The sequence below is a fragment of the Corvus kubaryi genome, unplaced genomic scaffold (assembly GCF_017639235.1).
Source record: "Corvus kubaryi isolate FWS band 111438036 unplaced genomic scaffold, C.kubaryi_AGA036_p1.0 134, whole genome shotgun sequence".
NCBI classification, from domain to species: Eukaryota; Metazoa; Chordata; class Aves; order Passeriformes; family Corvidae; genus Corvus; species Corvus kubaryi.
In genome coordinates, this window is record NW_024580668.1 from 349,772 (window position 1) to 372,781 (window position 23,010).

At 40.6% G+C, this 23,010-nt stretch overlaps 1 protein-coding gene across 4 annotated transcripts in view; it reads right to left on the minus strand.

Moving 5' to 3' along the window:
- The window catches only part of PREX1 (phosphatidylinositol-3,4,5-trisphosphate dependent Rac exchange factor 1), a 144,650-nt gene that overhangs the window by 52,697 nt on the left and 68,943 nt on the right, over positions 1–23,010 (minus strand). For 3 of the 4 annotated variants that reach the window (XM_042044410.1, XM_042044399.1, XM_042044426.1), the window contains exons 5-9: positions 20,411–20,512; positions 12,095–12,256; positions 6,202–6,335; positions 2,631–2,746; positions 1,519–1,668 (exon numbers count right to left, since the gene is read on the minus strand). In XM_042044410.1, coding sequence (XP_041900344.1) covers positions 1,519–1,668; positions 2,631–2,746; positions 6,202–6,335; positions 12,095–12,256; positions 20,411–20,512 — 664 coding nt within the window. The remainder of the gene's footprint in view (positions 1–1,518; positions 1,669–2,630; positions 2,747–6,201; positions 6,336–12,094; positions 12,257–20,410; positions 20,513–23,010) is intronic. The other variant, XM_042044418.1, reaches the window with a different exon arrangement.

The window sequence follows — 23,010 nt, forward strand, 5'->3', positions numbered from 1 at the left end:
AAGCCAACGCTGAATGGAAAACCTTGGGAAACCTTCTATTAATGAACAGTTCTTTTCCCTTCCTAGGATTTATTTCTGTCACCTCCCCATGTTCTCCAGAAAGGTCAATGTTTACATAGGGTCTCTTTTTACTTCTTATTGAACCATCTCTGCACTTACACATTTTACTTGATGCATGGGAAATCCCACAGGACACTAGTGACCTCCCAAAGCACAAACTCACTAATGAAATAGAGATGGATGCACTGGATCTTTTAGAGGGAGGATTTAGCAATCTGAGGGTAAAATTAACAGCCAAGCAGTGTCTTTTTTTAAAAAAATACCTCCGTGGAAGATCAGGATCCTTTCAGTAGACCAATGAGGATGAAACAAAACTGATTCTCCCTGCTGTCTTCAGGTAGTTCTTTCAAATTACACCATGCCCAGTGTACACTTTGAAGGGAGTATCCTTGCTATTATCTAAAGGTGTATTGGAATTTATATGCATCAAAGTATGCTAAAAATGTTTTATACTCTATAGTAACAACCCTGAAACATGCATTGAGTTTAGCAATTAGATGAAAAGCATTCAGCATAAAATGAAGAATTACATCGTTAATGGAGTTGCATGTGCAGAGAGGGGAACCATTTCTAAAGGTCAAGCACAGAATGTTTTTTTAAAAAGCCTAATTTTCTCTGGCAATGAGCTATTATTGTTCCCATGGGGGAAACAGGGAAGCAGGTTCACTTGTGAAAGAGAGTTCCAACTTTTAAAGGAAACCAGAACTTTTATCACACACCCTCATTCATGGCTTTGTGAGCTTGCTTCTGTTGTATGATCACTGTTTCAAGATAAGCTTAGTTTGTGTTTCATTCCACAAGAAGAGATAAAAGTAATAGGCATCTGCATATACTTGTCACCGTTCCAAGTGTAAGTGTAGTATTTCACAGAATCATGGAATCACAGAATGGTTTGGGTTGGAAGGGATCTTAATCATATCATTCCAACCCCTGCCCAGGGACAGAGAAACATTCCACTAGACCTGGCTGCTCAGAGCTCCATCCAGCCCTGGCCTTGAACACCTCCAGGAATAGGATTTCTGAGTTCTTCTCCAGGAACTGTACTGTTTATTTCAAGACCATGATGGCCAAGTTTGTGAGAAGTTTGTCCCATTGCACCTGGAAAAAGGCTGCAAGCTGGAGTTTCTTCTTTTCTTTTACTGATAAATACAATACAATTTTATCTTCTTTACAAATAAAAGAACCAAAATTTTAATTGATTAAATGTAATATTTTCACAGTAATTCAATGCATCAAAGAAACTGGCTCTGGTAAATAAACATATTGGACAAATTTACTGACAAAAGTCAAAAAAATCCCAAGGTACACATTGAAAAGTATTTGTTTTCAATCCCTTTTCTTTGTAATAAGGACAGTTTAATGGAGGAAAAAGTGCAACCTTTTCTCTTTCTCTCAAATATGTGTACGTGCATATATATTTGTTCATTCGGTGCAGTACAAAATACATCATCCACTTACTCTCTCTCTGCTCCCTTTCCTTGATTATAGCATCCAGCCACTTCTGTTTATCTTCAGCAGTCTTGGCCATACAGACAAACCACTTGTTTTTGGCTGTGTTGTGAATCTTCCAGCCATTTGTCACCGTGTAGCCGTTGCTGTGGTAATCTGCTGCAAAAGACCAAAGCACAAAGCACACAGTAAGCAGAAAGCCTGCTCCTTTAACCAAACCAGTGTGGAACGCTTTCAGTAAAATCATCTTCTTTGAAGACCTTGATTTCTGAGGTGTTCCTCACCAACTGCCCATGGAACCCGCTGTACTTACCACTCTGGAAGTACAAGTATCAATAGACCATTCAAACTGACTAAATGCTTCAGTCCTAAGAGTGACACTTGCTGATTTCACCTCAGAAGAAGAACTAAAGTCTTTTAAATACAAGAACATCAGTGAAAAAGTCTATGATGCTTGTTCAGGTTAGTTGTTCTGAATTTTCTGGGGACATGCTATCTTCCTGCACTGTAAGGATTTCTGCCCACACGACATGGGAACTCTATGTGTCGACTGTTTAAAGGACATAATACTAATTCCTGACTTATTACAATAGGGGCAGGGGCTGGTGTGGCCTTTATGGATTAAATCAGAAACCCACCCAGTCTTCTGTGTCAGGATACAAGAATCATAACAGAACTGCCATTCCCATATTTTGCTCATGGCCACATTCCATGCTACTAATTTGGATACTAAGACTAGTATTTAGTAGCATTCTAAATGAGAAGAAGATCCAGAAATTCTGTTATTTTAGCTGTAATGGCTTAAGATGTAAAAAAAAAAAGGGATGGAAAGAAGACAGAAGTATCTTTTATTAAATTAACTTGGATTAGGAGAAAAAATAGGCAAGCTTCTGGGTACACATACTCTTCATAAGGTCATTCCAGAAGGAAGGACTAGTGCCTGAAAGCATTTCCAGTCTTTCAACCGCGTAAGTTGGGCCAATAATGAAGGTACTATAAGTTCCATAGATTGCTTCAGATTTCACTAAAGGAGATAGTGAAAGAACAAGTACTTTTGCACCACCTTCCAACACAAGATCTGAACTTGCTGTGTAGTTAAAAGACAGTATTTAGTCACTTACCTGTTCCATCTTCCACATTCTCTACTTCCATGACTTCTGTATTTATTCGGCCCCTGAAGATATAAAGGGACCCATTGATTGACTTTGTCCTTTTAGATGTTTTTTTCCCAGTAACTCTGCAATTAGGATGAAGACTGTTAGCAACACATAAGCAAACGGTCTAACCTATATATGAACAAATCAATCTGAGATATGACTATTAAAGGAGGATTCCAATATAGTAGCTGGTGGTATTTGACCACATCTCTAATGTTAAATAATTGGAATACTCATTCAGATTTCCAAGATAGGTGTGTACCAGTGTCAATACAGCAGTAATGAGCTTGTTTTGCCAGATTATGTAAAGATGCAGGCAGCTTCAAGATTTATATTCTTGATGACTGACTGAAATACATGTCCATGAACAGCACGCAGCCTTGGGATGACAACTGCAGTATCACCTGACAACATTACATTTGACTCCTTTGTTTGCCTAAAGCTTTGATCAATTTGTGGTATGCACCAAGCTTCAAATATGAAATGAACCACATAAAGAAGCCAGTGTCACATGTCCTGCCATGTGTGTTACACGTTGTTGTATGGGAAAATTCTGCTGTGGCAATTTTGCATCCAAGTTTACATCCTTATCCATAAGCTTTATAGTGTCTCTGTTGAAGTTTCTTACAAAAGATTCAGGAAAGCACTTTTCATTACTAGCTATGTTCTGATTTTTATGCCTAAAATAGGTTTAAAACTATCCAAGTGACACCTGTTGTACTCTAATATCCAAGAACAACCCTGCTATGCAAGCCAAAACACAACTGGTCAAATGGTCATTAAGAGGTGGCAGGTGTTCAAATTCCAGTCAGTGAAGGTTCTGCTGTGGCAGCTTTAATCGTAAGATTAAAAAAATACTGCAGTAAAAATCATCTGGGGAAAAAATTTCTTGTCAGAGTGAAATATCTATGATAAACTGAGGTGAGATGAGAATCACCAATTTTTTCTGAACATTTTTTGTTTTGTAACTACCTTTAGTGACAAATACACATTTGGTGATGACCACCTATTTACGTCCAGTCGGATTGTCAGGGGCTGAGGTCTTGGAGCTATTGGATCCTTTCCTAAAGACAACTCCTCAAGTCAAAAGAAAAGCTGTCCTGGCAGCCCTAGGGAAACCCTTTAAACATTCAGCCTATTTCCCTACATGAAACATACTGTTCCTGACATCAGGATTCAATTTAAATAGCAGCTTATGATCCTGCTAAAACCAAAAACCAGTACTCAGCCCTAAAAATCTATGTCATCAGTTTGCCAGACTTCCCGAAGCTTCTGCAAAAGGAGCTATTACAGAGCTAAAATCACAGATCTGATTCTAAACACACCTTACACTAGTTTCAACAATCCTACCCTTAATTTATGTTATAGTGACAAAATATGATGTCCAGATTGGAATGCTGCACTGTTGACTACTTATCAAAGACTGAGCCCTGAATTCTGACTGCATTTTTGAATCAAGGAATACTCCACTGATTTCTACAAGTTAGCATAGCACAATGAGATGAGAACTAAGTCATTTAATTTCAAATTAGGAACAGACATAGACAGTTTCTTAATGGGGTTTGGGTTTTTCTTAAGGTGTGTGCAACTAACATGTCAGTTGTGTGAGAGCAGCTGGCCAAATGGACACACCAACACAAAGGAAAAGACATTGATTTCCATTCTGGACTAATTATAAATAGCAGCGGGACAGCAGAAATATCCAAAATTAAAGTAGCTCAGTGACCAAAATATATCTTCTACATTAGGCAACTCCCAGCAGACTTAATGAAACATTATGCTTTTTAATGGAAATCAGATCCTCAACATCTCATCAATTCAAGTTATATTGTCAGAAAAGGTAAACAATACCAATCCCTTGAGAAATCCAAGTGTTACAGCGGCCTCCTCCAAAATCAAGCCAAACTACAGAGCAGCTTGGTAATGTCTCCTGTACAAAAAGTTCTGCTTAAAGGGCACTAGAACATTTTGTTTTCTAAACCTTAGTGTTCCAGGAAAACTGCCTGGACACCACTGGAGTTAGGCTAACCTCAACTACAAACAGGCTAGAAAAACAGTTTCTAAGAGCTCTGAAGAACTAAAAGATTAATATCAAATTAACTGGGGTTTTTTAAAGGAATAGTTTCTGTAAGAAAACACACAAATTTCTGAACTCTGTTTCATACAGAATTTTGGACTTTGAATCTGGTAAAGTGTCCACGTGAAGTGCTTCCTCTCCCTTGTGTCATTTCAGAGTCAGAATGCTTCAGGTAGATAACATTATACATCTTTTAGATTTAATGGTGTAATTTTTTTTAAAATTTAAACATTTATGTCTCATCTAATAATTTTGAATGTAGATGTCACCTAATAATTTGTATTTAGGTTGTACAGATTCAGCATCATACACACACAAAAAAAGTCTGAACATTACTGAAATTAGTTTTCACAGCTTAATGGTTCCAAAATTTCCATTGTTTTCCTGGGGGAAAAAAAAGAGAGAGAAAAAAACCCCAAAAAACAAACGGAAAACCCCAAACCAAAACAAACAAAAAAAACCCCCCCAGAACAAACAAACTAACTAAACAAAAAATCCCCCACAAGAAACAAAAAACAACCCCCCCAAAAAAAAACCAAAACCAAAAAAAACACCAACCAAATTTTGAGAAATGAGAATTTTCTTTGGAGAGAGCACTGGTTTTACAGAATTTCTACTTGGGTTGGCTGTTCTATCTGGCCATCACCAGCAAGGAAGTATAACTGGAAGCAGGGGGATTATATTACAGGAAAGGGAAGAAGAGGAGAAGGGAGTGTAGAGAATGCATTGTAAATTCAGAACAGACCAGGACATGAGAATGAGACTGGAGGTGTGAAGGTGAAAAGCTCAGGAGCTGAAATACTGTATAATTGCTGCAGAAACAAGTTGCCTTCCACTCTGCCAGTGCTATTTTAATTACAAGCAGCAGGTATTAATAATACTTAAGGTTACTTAGGTGGGATGATGCAAAAAAAATTACTAGGATAAGAAAGGAAGGAAGACAACAAACAGAGCACATGGGCTGCAAATGCTGACAGCAACTGCCAAATCTTCATCTCTTTCTCACTCCCCTGGGCACCACATCTATTCAACATTTGCTTAGTCTTACGCTTTCCCATATCTTGGCTTTTTATCATTTTTAACATCACCCTCTTCTGCTTAGCGTAACTTCACAATGTAAGTTGGCACCTTCACATAATTCCTGGAGCCGCAGCTGCCCTCGGAAGCTTTTTGTCTGTAAGAATGCACCCTGTGCTTTTGCTGCACTGTTTTAATTCCTCTTTGGACTGCACGCTTCTCAGAGGTGCACTCCGTTACTGCCTGGAATATTTATCCTACCACACAATGACTTCTCTCTCCTATTGCCTAAGTAATAGAAATAGTCAAGAACAGAGGGAAGTTCCACCTGTGACTCAGCCCTACAGAGCAACAGAGAATACAGTGAGTGATCGGTAATTGATCACACCCTCCACTTACAAATCTTCTGAATGGTAAAACTGAAAATACAGAGGGACTCACCTGGATTTCCTCTTGCAATAGACCAGGAGATTATCAAATAGAAAGAACATTCTCTCCTGGATGTTTCCTGCTGAGATTTTTAACAAAGTCCCTTGCAGCAAGAGCTGTGTGCAAATATCTGTCAGATTTGACCCCTGAAACATAAAAACGAGAGATTAACTTTCCTTTAAGAGTGCACAATGAAGGTCTTTTACTAAAATGCTCTTATTTTATCTGCCATTTAACTGTGAAATAACTGATGCACTCATAAGGAGGAAAGTCTCCATTTCTAAACATGGCTAAACACATCATGTTTTGTCTTACAAATTTTTTTTTTCAGTCTTCATACACTACAATAAATCTTCCCTAATAAACTCACAGGGATTCTTTTCCTGAAGAGATCTTTCACTCTCAAAGTAACTGTACTTTGAGTCTCTCAAGACCACGAGTCTTCCCTTCGTACCTTGAGCTATGATGGCAAATACCACAAATGATGGCTTAAGGAATGCTTTCTAGAAGAATAATGTTTTTCCCTACCACTGTAGCTCTGATACTGACATTCGTTACTATCAAGCATCTCTCTGAAAAATCCTCTCACTGGTGATGCACCTCTCCAACTCTTTTGTTAGGAGTATACACAGGAGCTCTTTTCTGGAGTTCTAACAAACACAAGCAAGTGGGACACAGAGCCACAGACAGCAGTGGCTGAGCCCTGCACATGGCGCAGCCAGAGGTACCCAAGCTGGGTGCTACAAGCACTCCAGCCTAGAAGCTTGGCCAGAACCTGAAAACCACAGGAGAGCACTTGCAAACATTTACTCCCCAAACTGTTACTCAGATTATTCTGAGGAAAAGCAATCACACAGTTCTTTAAACCAGGCCCTTTAGGATCAAAGTAGTTGAGACTTTCCAGGTAACTATCAGGACAGGCAAACTGCAAGTGTTCCCACATTCTGAACACACACACAGTCAAAAATCTGCTCCACAACTGTTCTATTGACCAAACAAGACAATCTGGCTAAACCTTAGGCACTAGCCTTAAATTCTTTGATCTACAATTAGTTTGAAGGTACAAGAGCAACTAATAAATAAAGGTCCATTTTCAGAAAAACACCCTGAGGCCTTGGAAACATTTAGCACCAATTCTGCATCAGTTACTAGTTTTTGCTTTTGTCTTTAAGTTGGGAGGAAAAACAACTTAGAGTAACAGCAACTTCTTCCACACTTGGCATGCAGACAAGAAGGCAGTGAGATGATATAACCCCCTGCCTTGAGTCCTTCTGGAAAAGAGAACTGACTTTTGCATTGCAGGACATTCATTATCTACATGACTGCTTAATTTTCAAAGGTCCATTAACCCAATATTCACAAATAAAAGAAAAATTCTGCAAAACACAGACATGAAATTCAGCTCCCTCTAGAAAGTCACCACACAAAGATCTGTTTGAATGATTTTAGACATTGCATGAGAGACTTTTTTTTTTTTCCTTTTCTTTTTGGGAAAGGTGCAGTCTGCTGCCATCAACCTGTTCAGGGAAAATCACTCAAATCAGCCTTTCTACGTGCAATGCAGTTACTCTAACGGTGTGAACAAAGCTTTGATTACATTGTTTGCTAAAGTGAACCTTGACAGGTGTGCTGTCCATGTCTTGCTTTTACTTAACAAGGAAGCAGCTATTATTTCACAGAAGCCCAGAATACCCTGGATTGGAAGGCATCTTTAAGCTCATCCAGTGTCACCCACTGCCATGGGCAGAGATACCTTCCACTATCCCAGGGTGCTCCAAGCCCTGTCCAGCCTGGCCTTGGACACTGCCAGGGATGCAGGGGCAGCCACAGCTGCTCTGGGCACCCTGTGCCCTCACAGGGAAGAATTTCTTCCCAATATCCCAACCTAACCCTGCCTTCTATCAGTCCAAAGCCATTCCCCCTTGTCCTGTTATTCCAGACCCTTGTAAATAGATTCTCTCCATCTTTCTTGAAGGCTCCCCCTTCAGGCACTGGAAGGGCCACAATTAAATGGTCACTCTGAAGTCTTCTCTTTCCTAGGTTGAAGAATCCCAATTCTCTCAGCTTTTCCTCATAGCAGAGGCGCTCCATTCCTCTGATCATCTTGGCAGCCTCCTGTGGACTTGCTCCAACAGGTCAATGTCTGTCCTGTGCTGGGGACTCCAGAGCTTTGAAAGGCTACCAAGGATGCAACATCAATTTGTGTGTTCCACATCTGAGTTTCTATATATTCTGGACGGAATGACACAAGAACCAGCTAGATGCAATAATTCCATCTGCTGTCTGATACGTTTTTAGTTTCTTAATCATTTTATGAAAAGACTGACTATGTCCAGTAATGAGAACTTGTTATTTTTACAATGACTTGTTACTATGTCCAGGAGAAATCACTTTATCTCAGAATTATGACCCCAAAGTCCTATTAGAACACATGCAAACAAGAACAGAAAGCAACTGACTGTACAATAGAAAAGCATCTTCATCACGTGATTTGCCCACAGAGGAATCAAGACTTCAGAGCACCACAAGATCAAGTACTTAATTTTCCAAAAGATCCCAAAACAGGAAAGGCAACAAGCACAGTGACATCGGAAATTGGAATCAATCTTTTACTGACACAGGAATCACCGGGTAAAATTATCTGACCTATTCTGTGCAGGAAGTAAAGCAAATTACTGCAACAGTTGCTTCTCACCTTAAAAATCTATGAATCTTTATTTTTCCATCAGACCCATCATGATGGTGTCTAAATACTGTTGATGCATTTCCTCTTTTGCTGTTGGCCTACCTACCTCCCATTTAGACCCATTTGAAAGTTGTTTCAATAGTAAAAAACACAGTAAGATTTATTTGATGGTTTCAAAGACAATGCAGAATTTCTCACCTTTCTAAGTGTAATCAAGCTGCAGGGAAGGGGAGGGAGAAGGAAGAATAGAAAACATCATAGCTGGTAGAATTGCAAATTACAGCCAATTATGAAATGATCAACCTGCCTAAGCACCAACACACACATTACAACTCATGCTGTTCTGGTCTCGGGGTTTTGCTCCCCTATGCATTTCAGACTGGGAGAACTTGCTACTTGTATGTAGCAACTGTTCAGGAAAAGTAACTCACTGTGGGGAGGAGCTGTCCCCATAGAAATATTAATATATAATTAACAGAAACACTGTATTTACTTGTTTTTTACTAAGAAAACAAAAACTGGTTTTGCATACAAAAATTAGTCTCCTTATGCATCCTCTACTTTCCCTCTCCCTTTTTCGAAACTGATCTTTGTTTCCCAGAAGGATTAACCAGAATCAAATTGATCTGCCTGAAACTAATCCGTAGCATACAGCTACAAGGATTCTGTGCATTCCAAAAGCATGAATCTGAGCAAAGCTCATTTTGAGGAGCAGACTTCTGACTAAGCTGAAGGCCTTCAGTGGCTTCCCAGACTGGGGTCAGTTGAACATGTCTCCTCACTGCAATCTGTCTCAGAAACAGACAGGGTGACGCCAGCATCTGCTCCGTGCAGGACAGTGACAGGACAGTTGTATTGGAGAGGAAGACATGGATCGGTGGGTGGAGAGGTTGAAGAAAAAGTGTTGAACTAAGGAAATTGCTCTAAAGACAATCAACTGCTCTTGGTGAAGTTACAGCTGACTCTGAAGAACAAGGAGGCTCTGCAGAAGAAAAATGATGTTATGCTGTTCTCCGAGCTGGGAATACTCGAGAGTGGCACTGACAGGATGACGATCAGAGCAGGGATGGGCCACAGTTGAAAGGAAATGCAAAGTCACAGAAACCAGTGAAAGCTCTGGTCCAGTTAAACAGAAACATTAGTCAAGGTGGAACCTGTTCCAAATCACCTGTAAAAGGTACAACCTTCATGCTGGGTTGCTTGCACACTCCCCATGTTCAGGCTACGTCTCTTATATTCGTAAAATACTTGGTCCTAAGTAAGCTGATCTTCACTTCTTTTTGACAATTTAGAGGCCTTGGATTCAAACAGTTGGAAGCTGCAGGCCTTGTTGATAAGTATATATGGTGTATAACCATACAGACAGGCCACCAGTGCTTCAGAATCCATATCTGTGCCACGAGAAAAGGGAAATTTTGTCTTTCAGGCAGGAGAGGCTGTCATCAGATAAACTAAAAATAGGTATAAATTTGCATTACAGACTTCCTTCTACAGTCAGCTCTGTGACTTATAGGACTGTGTTGTTAATCTAAAACTTCATTTAATTCAGAATTGCAGCTTTCCGAAAGAGAAGTTAGGAGCCTTTCTCATTAGGAATAACCTGTGAAATAGATCTGAAAGCACTAAAAGCAGTTATTTACAAACATCACTTTATTCTAGAGTCACAATTTGTTAAGACCCTTGCACTGTGAAGACTGGACACTATCAATCAGTTTAACACTTTTTCATATTTACAGAAGAAAAAAATGCTATCAGGTACATTAGCCTGTATTTGTGATATATAAAGTAAATTTTCTATTCAATATGCCACTAGAAAAGCTTAGAAATGTTCCACAGCTAACTGGGAGGGAAAAGCACTTCTTCCTTTTCTAAATTTTGAGCTGAGTGACCTAGATGTCTGTGTTACAAAAACAGTGCACAGAAACAAATCTGAAAGGGTTTTCAGCCCCAAAATATTGCTGTAGATAAGCTAAACCCTAAAAAAACCCCCCAGTAAGTTTGGACATCACTTTATTTATGGCCTCCTGGACACTTTAATAGTCATGCTTCAGACTACAGATTTCAAACCATGGCTCTTGCCTAAATCACCCATGAGTTGCATTGAACCTGAAATGTTTTATCTGCTTCTGGAAGTCTTGCTATGTAGAATATTATACAACTTTGCTTGCTGAGCTTGCTATCCAGAAATTACAAAGCTGGATATCTGGGCTGTTATCACATCTGTAGCTGGATGCCAAGAACATCCTTCAGGGAGAAAATGAGCAAGGTTTAAAACATACACAAAAGATAAAAAACAACCCAAAAGAGACTCATGGGGAGCACCCAAGAGTCCAGCCATGAGGAAGTTTACATGACCTCTAACAAAATGTCCTCAGCTAAGAAATCCTCAGCTGGCAGTGATCAGCCTCAACACTTTAAATGTCAGCCTCACTAAACACCAGTGCCAAACTCTTCATGAGACCACTTAACACCCCTGACTTGCCATGGTGCACCTCTCAGAGGCTTCCAGCTCCACTGATTCAAGGGCCTCAGTTAAAGTCATCATAAGATAAGCTGCCAACCCCCTGCATCATCCTGACTTCCCAGTATTTCTACTGAATTTTAGACACTTCCTCTTCCCCCTCACATTCTAGTTTCCTCCCTTTCAGTTTTTTCCCTGCCATAGTAAATGCTTCTACCTACACAGAAGCACCTACTGAAAACACATCACAAGAAACACATCCATGAGTAACTTCACTGAGCAAACACAAATAGACCAGTTGCTTTCCAATCCAATGCTTGCTAATCTCACCTTTATCTTTTATACAAGAAATCCATACCATATGAAGCTAAGTGAAATAAATTTCTAAGTTCCCAGAAAAACTAAAGGCTTGTAGGAATGGAAACTTCTGTTACTTGGACCAGTCCGGATTTCATCCAATCTATCTGCCTTTCAAGTGAGATTTGCCCATTTGAAACATCAGTTCCATTGTAGCTCTAACACCTTCCTTTCTTTCATAATCCGTTTGTTCTGCTACAATTTAGCAGCAGCCTGCACACACAAAATAAAAACTAAATTTTGAACTCCCCGGAGTGATGCTGCCCACACCTTCAAGAGCATTTACACATCACAAAAGAAACACAAATAAATGCCTGTACACAGCATGAGTCATTAAACTCCAGCCCACTAAACTGTGCAGTTAATTGCCTCCAGGGAGCTTGCTGGTCCTGCATCCTTACCTCCCATCCTTCAATGTGGGACTGCAACTGTTCAAGGGCTTCCAGTTTCTCCATCTGTCTCTTGGTCTCGTTGATATTTGTACAGACTGTCTTCATCGCCTGCAGTGCATTCTGGACAGCTGGGTGATCAGGATGCTTAGAGGGAGTCCTCTTAGCTAATTCCTTTTAAAAAAGGAGAAAACACAGAAACTGAGAAGTGGTTCATGGAAAGGTATGAGCATTAGCAAGCAATCCTGCACAAAAATGCCAGAACCACTACAAAATTAAAGTGAATTTGGGGGCATTTTACTGTAGATGCTGTTCTCCCTTCTTCATCTACAGGGTTAATATGAATGCTGTTAAATAAATGAGGCAATTGCACATGTTAAATATGCCACATTAAGAGAGCTCAAGCCAAGTATGTTTTGCTGTGTCAGATGTGTTTACTTTATATGTTTAGAAGGCTGGGGCACGTGTCCTGACATGGAGACAAACAACATCTCTGCTCTGAAGGAGTCTGTAAGAGTCTCTGCTTCACTTGTTTCAAAGTACAACAGCCCAGTTAAGCCCCACCCAGGGAAAAACAGCAGAAGCAAAGCTCAGGACCTGACAATATTAACTAGTTTGGCAAAAGGGGCAACCACTGTCAACTCACAATTAAATAATTTTTTTAGACCAATAGTATTTCACAGTCAGCCACAACTGGCTAAGAATACATTAAAGAAATCTAAAATATGGCTGGTAATTTTATCTTGATACATAATATGGTGTTTAAGACTGAAATACTTAACTTTCTCACTGTTTTGCCTCAATATGTTATTTGGTTGTTTAAAAGTCCTGTGCTGCTGAATTGCATTCATTCTGCATGAGACACAAGAACGAGTTTGGGTACAGCCAGAGGGCCTGCCCAGCACTGTGATCTGAATGGAGCTAGATTGCTTCAACCCATCTGGGATTTACAGAGTAACAGATGCACAGGGAAAGGAGGCTCACTGCCACAAATGTCAGTTGATATCACAAATGAAATTCCCTGTGGAAGTCTTTACTCTACTTTTGCTGAAAGTCAGGCCAAGAAAAGTCAATGTTCAAAAAGCAAAGGCAGGAGACGTGTTATGCTTTGGTGACGCTAGCCTCTGCTCCATGGTTGCAACATAGATGACTCTCACTAAAAATCAGTGAAGTTCTGCAGCTCCAGTGTCACCCATACGGCACTGGAAACAGGTATGTACACACTAGCACTGTCTAAACATCCCTGTCAAAAATATCACCAAAATACAGAGAAAGACCTCTTCATTCACAGCACATCCTGCTGCAACAAACAGCATCTTCCCCACGCCAGTCCCACCCCAGGAGCAGGAGAGGAGGCTGGGAAAGGCAGGGAGGGTGCTGGCTGGGACTGGCACTCGCTCCTCCACAGCCCTGTCTGAAGCCATCCAAGGCAAAGCCATGCTGCCCTGACACCGCCATTTCCCAAAAGAGCAGAGCTTGGCACTTCCAAAACACAGGGAGAGAGCTCTGGGTATTTATTTCTTTTAGTGACACATTTATGATGTGTAAACTCTAAGAGCATTTGACAACATTTTGAAAGGCAGCTAAAAGACAGCCCAGATGGCAATCCCTGGGTAACTTTTGTCCTCCACAAAGCCCAAAGACGTTGTCGTCTGGAATTGCTATCTCATGTATTGCAACTTGTGCACCAATAGGACCAGGAAATGAGGTTGCTGCCACTTGCAGAAAACTACTTCTTGCAAAGAGTTTCTTAAACTAATTCATAAAACACACTTTTCTTTCTTCTTTGTTTTTTAAGAAGTCTCTGACATCCTTCCCCATGTCCTCCCTTGCTACAGAATACTGACTGTGTACTTCAAGCTGACAGCAAACACACTTTGCAGTTGAAAGTTACACGTTCCTTTATTTTAAAAATTCCTTCCCCCTATCTTTATTCTCCTGAGGACATTCAGCATGGCTTAACATGGACTTTATACAAGGGATGCTGACACTGCACTGACTGGTGCAGATCACTGCTGCCAGGCTGCCTTGCTCTGCGCCACAGCCCAGGGCACAAACCAACCGCAGCTTCAGAGCTGCAGCCCCAGCTGAGCTGCCAAGCAACACAGGTTTACAGACACAACAAAAGACAACGTATTTCTTTGTTTGTCAGTTCAAAAAGTTGTGTTAATCAACAGTTCAGCTCCAAAATGTGCTTAAAAAAAACCCAAACAAACTGCAATAAAAACCCAAACCACCTTTCTGTAAACATAAATGTTTTATATCTGTTTTATATTTGTATTTTACAGTTTGTAATATTTGCCTGTATAAAATTCATTCTCCACTTAAACCAACCAGAAAATAAATGTCACATCAGGCTTCCTCTGTGTACCTGCCAATCACAATAGTTTTTTTTATTCTGCATATTGTTAAAATTTGTAATTTATGTCAGTGTCTCTGCAGGGTAAATACTTGACAAGCAATGGTAGATCAGATAAAACAGATTAGCTTCAATGTGCCACCAAACCTATAACATATGCTGATCTAAAATGCAATAAAAACATGTTTCCAGTTTTATAAATATCAGCAGTTATTTGTGATTATATGCATACGTGGAAGACAAAAGCATGATTTATAAATTGGCAGGGCTCCTTACAGCTCTGTAGGGAAAATAGACAATTTTTAGTATTATGTTACATAGGGTTGGATTTCAACCACACAGTGTCATGAATCTAAGAGCAACACAACTTTTCTTGGGGGAGGGAAGGGGAGGAAAAAAAACCAACCCCCCCCCAAGATAAATATATTCAATTATGGCCAAGTAGAAGGTTCTGTTTCTTGAACAGCTACAAGAGGAATGGAGAGATGAGGGAGACAATAAGGTAACCTTCTTTCATCCTGTTCTATATGCACACCACTGACTTCCCATCTTTCCCTTTCCAAGTGCAGGCAGTGATCATGAAGGCCTCACTGCTGGGCTTTCCTTTCCAGGGGATTCTGACTCTGGTGACTGCTCTCTGCATACAAGTTTTTCTGCCCCTCCCAGGGCCAGTGACTCTGCCCCACATGAAGCAATACATGATTACTGCCCTAATCATCCATGGAAATGTGTACACTCCGATATTTTTAAAGGATCAGAGGTGGAATGTGCACTTCTGGCTGGAGTCTGAGCAAACCCTCAACAGACCAGACCTCAGCCAAGGCCCAAGCCCTGTGAACTCTGGGCTCTCAGGAGCAGCAGGGTGCGGCTGTCATGTGCTGCACATTCCTCCTGTGCCAGAGGAAGGAGACACAAGTGACTCTGCCTAATCCCCACACGATGGTGTGATTAACTCATGATCACCACTGCCCCAGGGTTTGCTCCTTGCTGACATAAATGCACTCTATTAAGGGGAAAAGAAAATTTTTGTTCAGAGACTGGTTTACACAACAGCTCCTTCTACTCCTAAGCAGTGGGGTTAACACTAGTTTAATAGAGTCCCACAATTATCACGGGCAAGACAGAGCTGCCTTCACCCAAACCCTCCTGCTGGAAACATCTGCTCAGCAAGTTCTCCAGCCACAGACCCGTGCTGGCTCCCAGTGGCTCACACGGTTTATGCCCTAAAGATCTGGGTGTCCCTTCACCTCTGCTACCTTTCTTCTTCCCAAAAACCAGTGCCCATCACAACCAACACAGTTTTGTTTAGCTTGACCCTAGTCCAAGCCTCCTCCTCAATTATAAGGAACGAATTTACTGACTGACAAATTCTACACTAATTTTCTTGCATTCTGTCTGAAGCAGACAAGAACTGCATTGGGGCAAAAATATTAATATCATTACTTCTCTATTTGTACAGAGATTATGAAATGCCATAGCTAGGTTTGAGTCCCATCCTTCAAACCACACAAAAGGCTTGCAAATTAGACAGAGAAAAAGCTACCAAAATGATAAAACTCAAACCCCCCCCCAAACCCAACCAAAAAAAACCCCCAAAAACCAAAAAACCACACAACAAAGCCCCCAAAAAACCTCACCCACAAAAAAAAAAACCCACTTTACCCTCCCTCACAAAAAAACCCAAACCAAAAAACCCAACCAGAAGCCTGTTTACAGTCAGCCACTTCAAACCTCCAATGTTTGTGCCACAAAAACTGTGAAAGTATAAATAAAATTGAAATTTATCAATCACCATCATTTGAATCATTGTTCTGTCTCCATCATTTGTCAGTTAAAAAAAACTGAACAGCTTCATCAGAGGATGAGAAAACATAAAGTCACTCGTTGCAAGATGCCATATTTCATTGAAAATTATTGCAATGCTTAAAGTGGATCAGCACTTGGAGATATTCCAGTGTATTATTCCTAATTAACTTAATTAGGACCCAAACCAACTCCATGCCAGATGCTATTATTCTGAAGAACACACACACACACATATGATATTAATCAAAAGTAGTTACAGTATTTAAAATATGTGCCTTACCCTACTACTTCAGTTTACTTTCAAACACAAAGAAGTCTGAATTACCTTGTGCATATTAGCTTTATCAAACCCACCTCCTTGGCTACACTAAATACTTATATTAGACAAGGTCATATCAAAGTTACCAGAAAATCTGGATGTTCACAAACTCTTGCTAAAAACAAAGTAAAAGGGAAAAGTAGGCTAGCTCTGGTCTATGACTTTTCTCATCAGTTGGAATACAATAGTATCTGTTTGCCCTGGGAATTAGATAAAGTAAGATCAAATCCCCATGAATACAAAAGAGCTATTTCAGGAGCAATAACTGAAATTCAGTAGCAAAGGGAGAACAAACATTTCATTTGAGGGTTGTGCTATTTTTAAATCTATCTTTTTTTTCCCTTGCTTGGAGAGCTCCATTTTCCTGGTCAGCACAAACAGAATCCACCTGTGTTTTCCCTTAACTGTTCTCATGTCTGAGACATTTGTGTCCACTCTGGTAATTTCATGCTAGCAACTATCAAATAAGTCTTGAATAGGACACAACTTATTTGCTACAAACTCACTACCTTTGAGAATCACAATCAACCACACTTTATAATGGTCACTGATATTTTCTGAGCCAAGCAACTTCTAGTGATGGTATTATCTCACTGACTGAGGCAGATTTGTTGCCTAATGAAAACCTAATTCCTCTTCACTTTTTCTTAAAACTTTTATTTCCTGTCCAGGAATCTTCAACTAAGTGAACAGTCTGTGTGATTTTTATCAGCCTGTATACAAGAAGAAATCCATAGAGAAATGGAATGCAGCACCAGGAGATGCCCGGTCACGGCTCCTCCCTGCAAGGCCATTTGTTCAACAGGTACATGTGGGTCTGGGTCAGCTGCCCCAGAGCCAAGGGCAGGCACAGGGAGGGCAAATTCATCTTTACCCCACTGTGGTTTGAAGGCAAGAAACACTGTTTCTTGGTGGTATTGGCTTTGGCTTTCCAAGAAAGGATGTCTGATCCCCAGGAGTTTTGACATATACAGGTGTACACATCAAGGAGCGGGGGAGCCAACAGTTTATTTCCACCAGTATTTGATCCCCAGAGCCCAATGACTTCAGCTGCCATTTAACACTAAAAGATTTTAATTGTAGCTTAGAAATATTTATTTTCTCCTAGTCTTTTGTCATTCCTCCAGTCCCTGATACAGAACCTCACACTTCCTGAAAGACCTGCCCTAGAATGGTGCTGAGGAAGGGGTAAATTTAAAGTCAAAAATACCAAAATGTCATTGCACCAATGATGCTACTATCTTGTAATCAAAAGTATGAGTTTCTTCTTGGTGTGTTTCCTGGAGCCAGCGTCTTTGTAGGATTTGATTAAAAGCCCTGAAATTTCAGAGGATTTTGTAGTATTGGCATCTTTTGCCATTCTAATATTTTGTAGAGCTTTTAAAACAGCACAGAAATTTCAATTTGCCAGTCAAGCTACCGTCAGTAGATAAAAAGGTCTACAGATTATCCAAACTGATAGAGTCCCAGCACTCATAACCATGTTTCCCAAAAAAATTAGAAGTTAAGCAGGCCTAATTAGCAACGAGTGATTTAGCAACACAGTAATGCTAAGAGAAAAATCAGAGGCACTGAGGTGCAGAAGTAATGTAGGAAGTTCTCTAAGATGGCCCTGTGTGGCTCAAGAGATGACTGCTGGTCCCCACATTGCAGGACCAGACCCAGCACATGAAACCACAGCAACTTCAGAGCTACTACCAGTGTATCAAAGACACAGAGCAAAAGATAAGAAATATGAAGTACCAACAGTGATCTTTTGATTTAATCCAAAAAGTCCAGAAAATTTTGGGACAAAATTGGTTAAAGATCACTTTTAGATAATCATAGTAAGGTACACCAGATACTGACCACTCTGGCTGGATTAAGATGTCTCCAGCATGGAATAAATGGATGAAGAAACCTGGTGTTCAGGTTTCATTATCTATACCAATAATGATTCTCTTCATAAAAATGGTAACCGTGACAGAAAATCTGCTGGAAATTAAAACTTCACCTTTAGTAACAGCACAAATGTAGAGATCAAAATTAAGAACCCAGCCACTATTTCATCTGGTTGCAGTTTCTTGGATTATAGAAAAGGGATCTCTGTAACAAAGCAAAACCAACTCTTGTTTTCAGTCTTGACCACGCAGCAAAGTAACAGTCCTGGAACACGCCACAGGATGAAAAGAAGAAAACAAACACTATCCAAATCCGTGGTCCGGAATTCACATTTTGAAGCCCTCACATCCCCTGGCCTGTTTACTGTACTGGATGCCACAGAACCTCCCTTTCTGCACACATGGATGTTGCTCATCATGCAGATCCACAGACTAGACAGGCACCAAACTCTCTCCACAATAACCCCAAATAAAGGCCACTTAAACTGAGGCATCATTAGGTTTTCAATCATCTCTACCTAACCAGTCCTCTCTGACAACAAATCAGAGCTGGAGCCATCTATATGCTTTCCTGATCTGAAAGCATCCTGGCCCCATCTTGACTATTATTAATGCTGTGGAAGAAATACTTGTAGCAGTCTCACCCATTAGCTTCTCCTGCTGTGTCTAGACTGCTTTTGTTTGCTCAAACTGTAAGTGGAGTTGTGGATAGACTGACTAGTAAACTAGCTGTATGCACATGGGTTCCAGCAGCTCAGTCCGTGACTGTGCTGTGAGATGGATCTGTGCTCAGCTGTACAGACAACATAATTCCACCTGCAGGAAAGGCGTATTTTGAAAATTTGTCTCTGAAAGCTGCAACTGGATGGAAATAAACCATTTAAACATTTACAAGATGAAATAAGCAATTTACAATTTTAAATGGAACAGCAGATGAGTATCAAGTTAACCAGCTCGTACCTATGAAAATCCTCAACGGCGCTGAAGGGATGGACACAGCACTGCAACAGCCGTACGCGACATGGCTGACTCATGTGACCAGCCCAGAACTAAGAGCACCAGCTCATCACAGAATTCTTACTTTCTTCCAGAACTCAGAAAGGGACCTTTCTTTCAAAATATGAGGGAAAGTCTTTATTTTTTTCTTTTTTTATTACTTTTGTTTTAGTAAACACAGTGTTACTCTGGCTGAGGAAGAGACTGACATCACAGAAGATTGATGGCTGTTAGCCACAGAGTATCTACAAGGCCATTGGGGGATGCAAGCTCTCCCAGAAACTGCTTTCTCCTTTTCCCTCTCCTTGTCCCCATCAGGCAGGTGACCCAGCCCTGACCTGAAAGGATGAGAGGCAAGTTAGCTCTTTTTAGGTCTTTTATGCTTTATCTTCTACGGTAAGAATCCTAGCAAGGGGGCCAATTAGTGCCACATACCATAGTCATTTCTGAAATGACACCCGCCCATTGGGAACTCATCTGAGACAACCAAAGAGTTTTCAAACAAGCTGCCAAACAGCTGTCAGAAGATACAGGATTTTGATCATTAATGACTTGATCACCATCAGGCTAGAGACCTTGTAATGACAAACATATCCCGTTTAGAGTCCCCAGAGCCATCCAGTCCCTCAGAACACTGGCACAATTCTAGCTAGACACAGCTTTACAGAAGTGGCTAAAACAGCTTGCACAAGCCTTAATAAACATCTGAAGAGCACTGAAGTCAAAAGGCTTTGGTTAGTCAGCAAGTCACCCTGTCTGCTCTACCCAGACCATTACAGGATTTAGCAGCCTGCCAGCATCAGGCAGCTTTTTGCCTGTACCCATAAAAAGCCATTTTCTTCAAGGATCCAACTTTCAGAAGTGTAAATCAGGAAAGCAATAGTGGCAACAAAAGTCAGGGCTAAAAAAAATGTAGAATCATTCCAAGAATAAAACAACCATCTGCAGAAATACTTTCTCTGATTTACCTTGAGCAGAAGAGGGTATTTGCAAATTCTCTGAATTGGAGTCAGCAGATAACCCTCTAGTGGAATGTCTGTTGTCTTTCTGCCTCCCAAAAGCATGCAACCCTACAATCAAAAAAGAAACAAATGTTACTTCAGACACAAAGCTTTCAGATGATTTTTGACATGATTTTGTATTTCTAAAACGTGTTATGGTCAGAAAGCACTTTACCACACCTAAGGTACAGGAAGTGGCATTTCATTCACCACTGACATACAGCCATCAAGTCTGCACAGTTCTGCCAGACATCAGTGGAAGAAAATTTGCTGTGGATAACAATGGCTGTGCAGAAAGGTATTTTTTTAGAGAAATATTATACAGCTGGTGACTCAAAAAATGCCCTACCAATACGATGGCAAAGAGGAAACCTAGATGGACCATTACCTAAAATAATCCAATTTACCCCCACAACAGATAGGACCAGCTGTCTTTGTTAGCTATGTGAAGTTGTATACTGCTGGTCCAGAAAACTCTTGAAGGCTAAAATAAAGCCTACTAACTAGTAATCATGTAATTAACTCTAGTCCAGTTCTCATGTCTGAATTGAACTGGAATTGAAACAAATGAGTCATCTGCATAACATCCACCAATTCTCTGGCAAAACATGCCTAAGCACAGCTGGACAAATAGCCTGGGCACACTTGCTGGCTAATAAGCACACATGGAACTTTTCAACAGCTTATGGAAATTCATTTTTCAGGATTGATATAGGAGTTTAAGAACAGGGTATGGCATTGGGAAAAAACCCTTATAGTCCTTGATCTGTCCTTAATTTGTTACAGTAATCTGTAATCTGTGTGACAAATCAATACTGACCTATTGTAAGCTTTTTATACATTTCCCTGACAATTCTACTATTGGCTGTTGCCAGAGACAGGTAATAGATTTGGGTGGACTTCACATCTATTTCAGATAAACTATTCCACATTCTTATGTTCAACCATGAATATGGACTTTGCTCCAAAAGTCACTCCAGTTGCAAACCTATCCTGTCCACACAGAAGCTGAACTTTAAATGCAGTTCAGCCAAGAAGTGCCTACTTTGGGGCATCACCAGTAATGTTTTCCCCTGTGAAATACAAACCGTGGCTCAGACACACTCCGAAATTTAGTGAGTTTTTTGGCTGTAGTTCAACAATTTTTCTCTTCAGTGAATGTTCACAGACATCATACATAATATCTCATTAGTCCTAACTGGTATTTTTAAAGACAATTGTCTGTAAAATAACCCGTTCCCAGGCTATTCTAGATCTGTAGCACTGGCTACCCAGCTCACAATGCTCCCTGTCCAATTTCCAAGTCTTGGGTGATTCAGTCCTTCCCATCTCTTCCCCTCTCTCTAGCTCTGGGCTCAAAACTGCCCTTTAACACTTACTGATTTTTCAAACACATTCCCACATTCTATGTTTCAGCAGCTGTGAGGGGGCAATCGGGCCAGTGTATCCTCACAAGTAAAGCTTTGTACTTTAGTGCTGCCTTCTCTGCATAGTAGCATTGTAGCATTGGTTTGGGAGGCTGAGGAGAAAGGGAAGGGAAGCCTGGAAGAAACTACAGCAGCCACAGCTAAGTAGACAAATCAGTGCAGCCTCTCTTCCCATATTTGCTGCCAGTTTAATAATCTCTTGGATTCAGGTGCTACAGCAAGCCACAGTAGACAGTGTGACATCCCTCGTAATCAGTTTGCCAGCTGTTGTCTCTAACATAAACAGGAAACTGTCAATCCAGTGGAAGTGGAGAACATTCTGAATGCTGGGAAGGACATGCACCTTCACTCCTCTTTCATTGGTTTCCCTCACCAGAAGCACCCAAAAAAACTAATGAACAAAGTAAGGGTCATTTAGTAATTCAAAGGAATGGTTTGATAAGGTTCATTAAAACTCAGACATGACAAACAGACTCGGACTATGCAACAGCATGAGAGTAGGCTCGCTCTGAGGCCTGTATCTTGCGGGCAAAGGAATGCTCTGGCCCTGCTTGTGACTGACATATATGCAGAAGTTTTCTTTTGCTGTACTACATTGGGAAAGAACAGACCTTTCACAGAAAACAAAATAAGAAGAGCAGAAAGAAAATCAGGTCCTTTGCAACAAAGGCAGCCTTCTTTTACTTCATAGAATTTACTAGGAAAAAAGCTAATGTGACAAATTATTCCTTTGCTTATGTGCCAACCCCGTTACAAATGCCATGCATCCATGGCCAAGAAAACAAGGCATTTAAAAATCAAGCAAAATTGGGGTGAAAGTAAGGAGAAGAAACAACCAAGAAAGAAAAGTAAGGAATGCTGGGTAGAAGGCAGTGCCCACTGATTGTTTCTCCTCCCAGGCCAGCTTCTAAGGCGTGTTTGAAGGCTGTATGGCCACAGTCCCTCATTGGATGGGACTTAGGTTACTTCTGACTTAAGCAGCAAGCCACATTTTTCTGGTGAGCCTGTAGATGGTGGGTTGGTCAGAGAACTGAGCAGGGAATCAAATCCCATGCGAACTAGCCTCAGTCTTGCTGCTGACTTACTGCATTACTCCATCATCTGTGCTTGCTTTTTCTGTAGCTTCTTAAAAAAAAATAC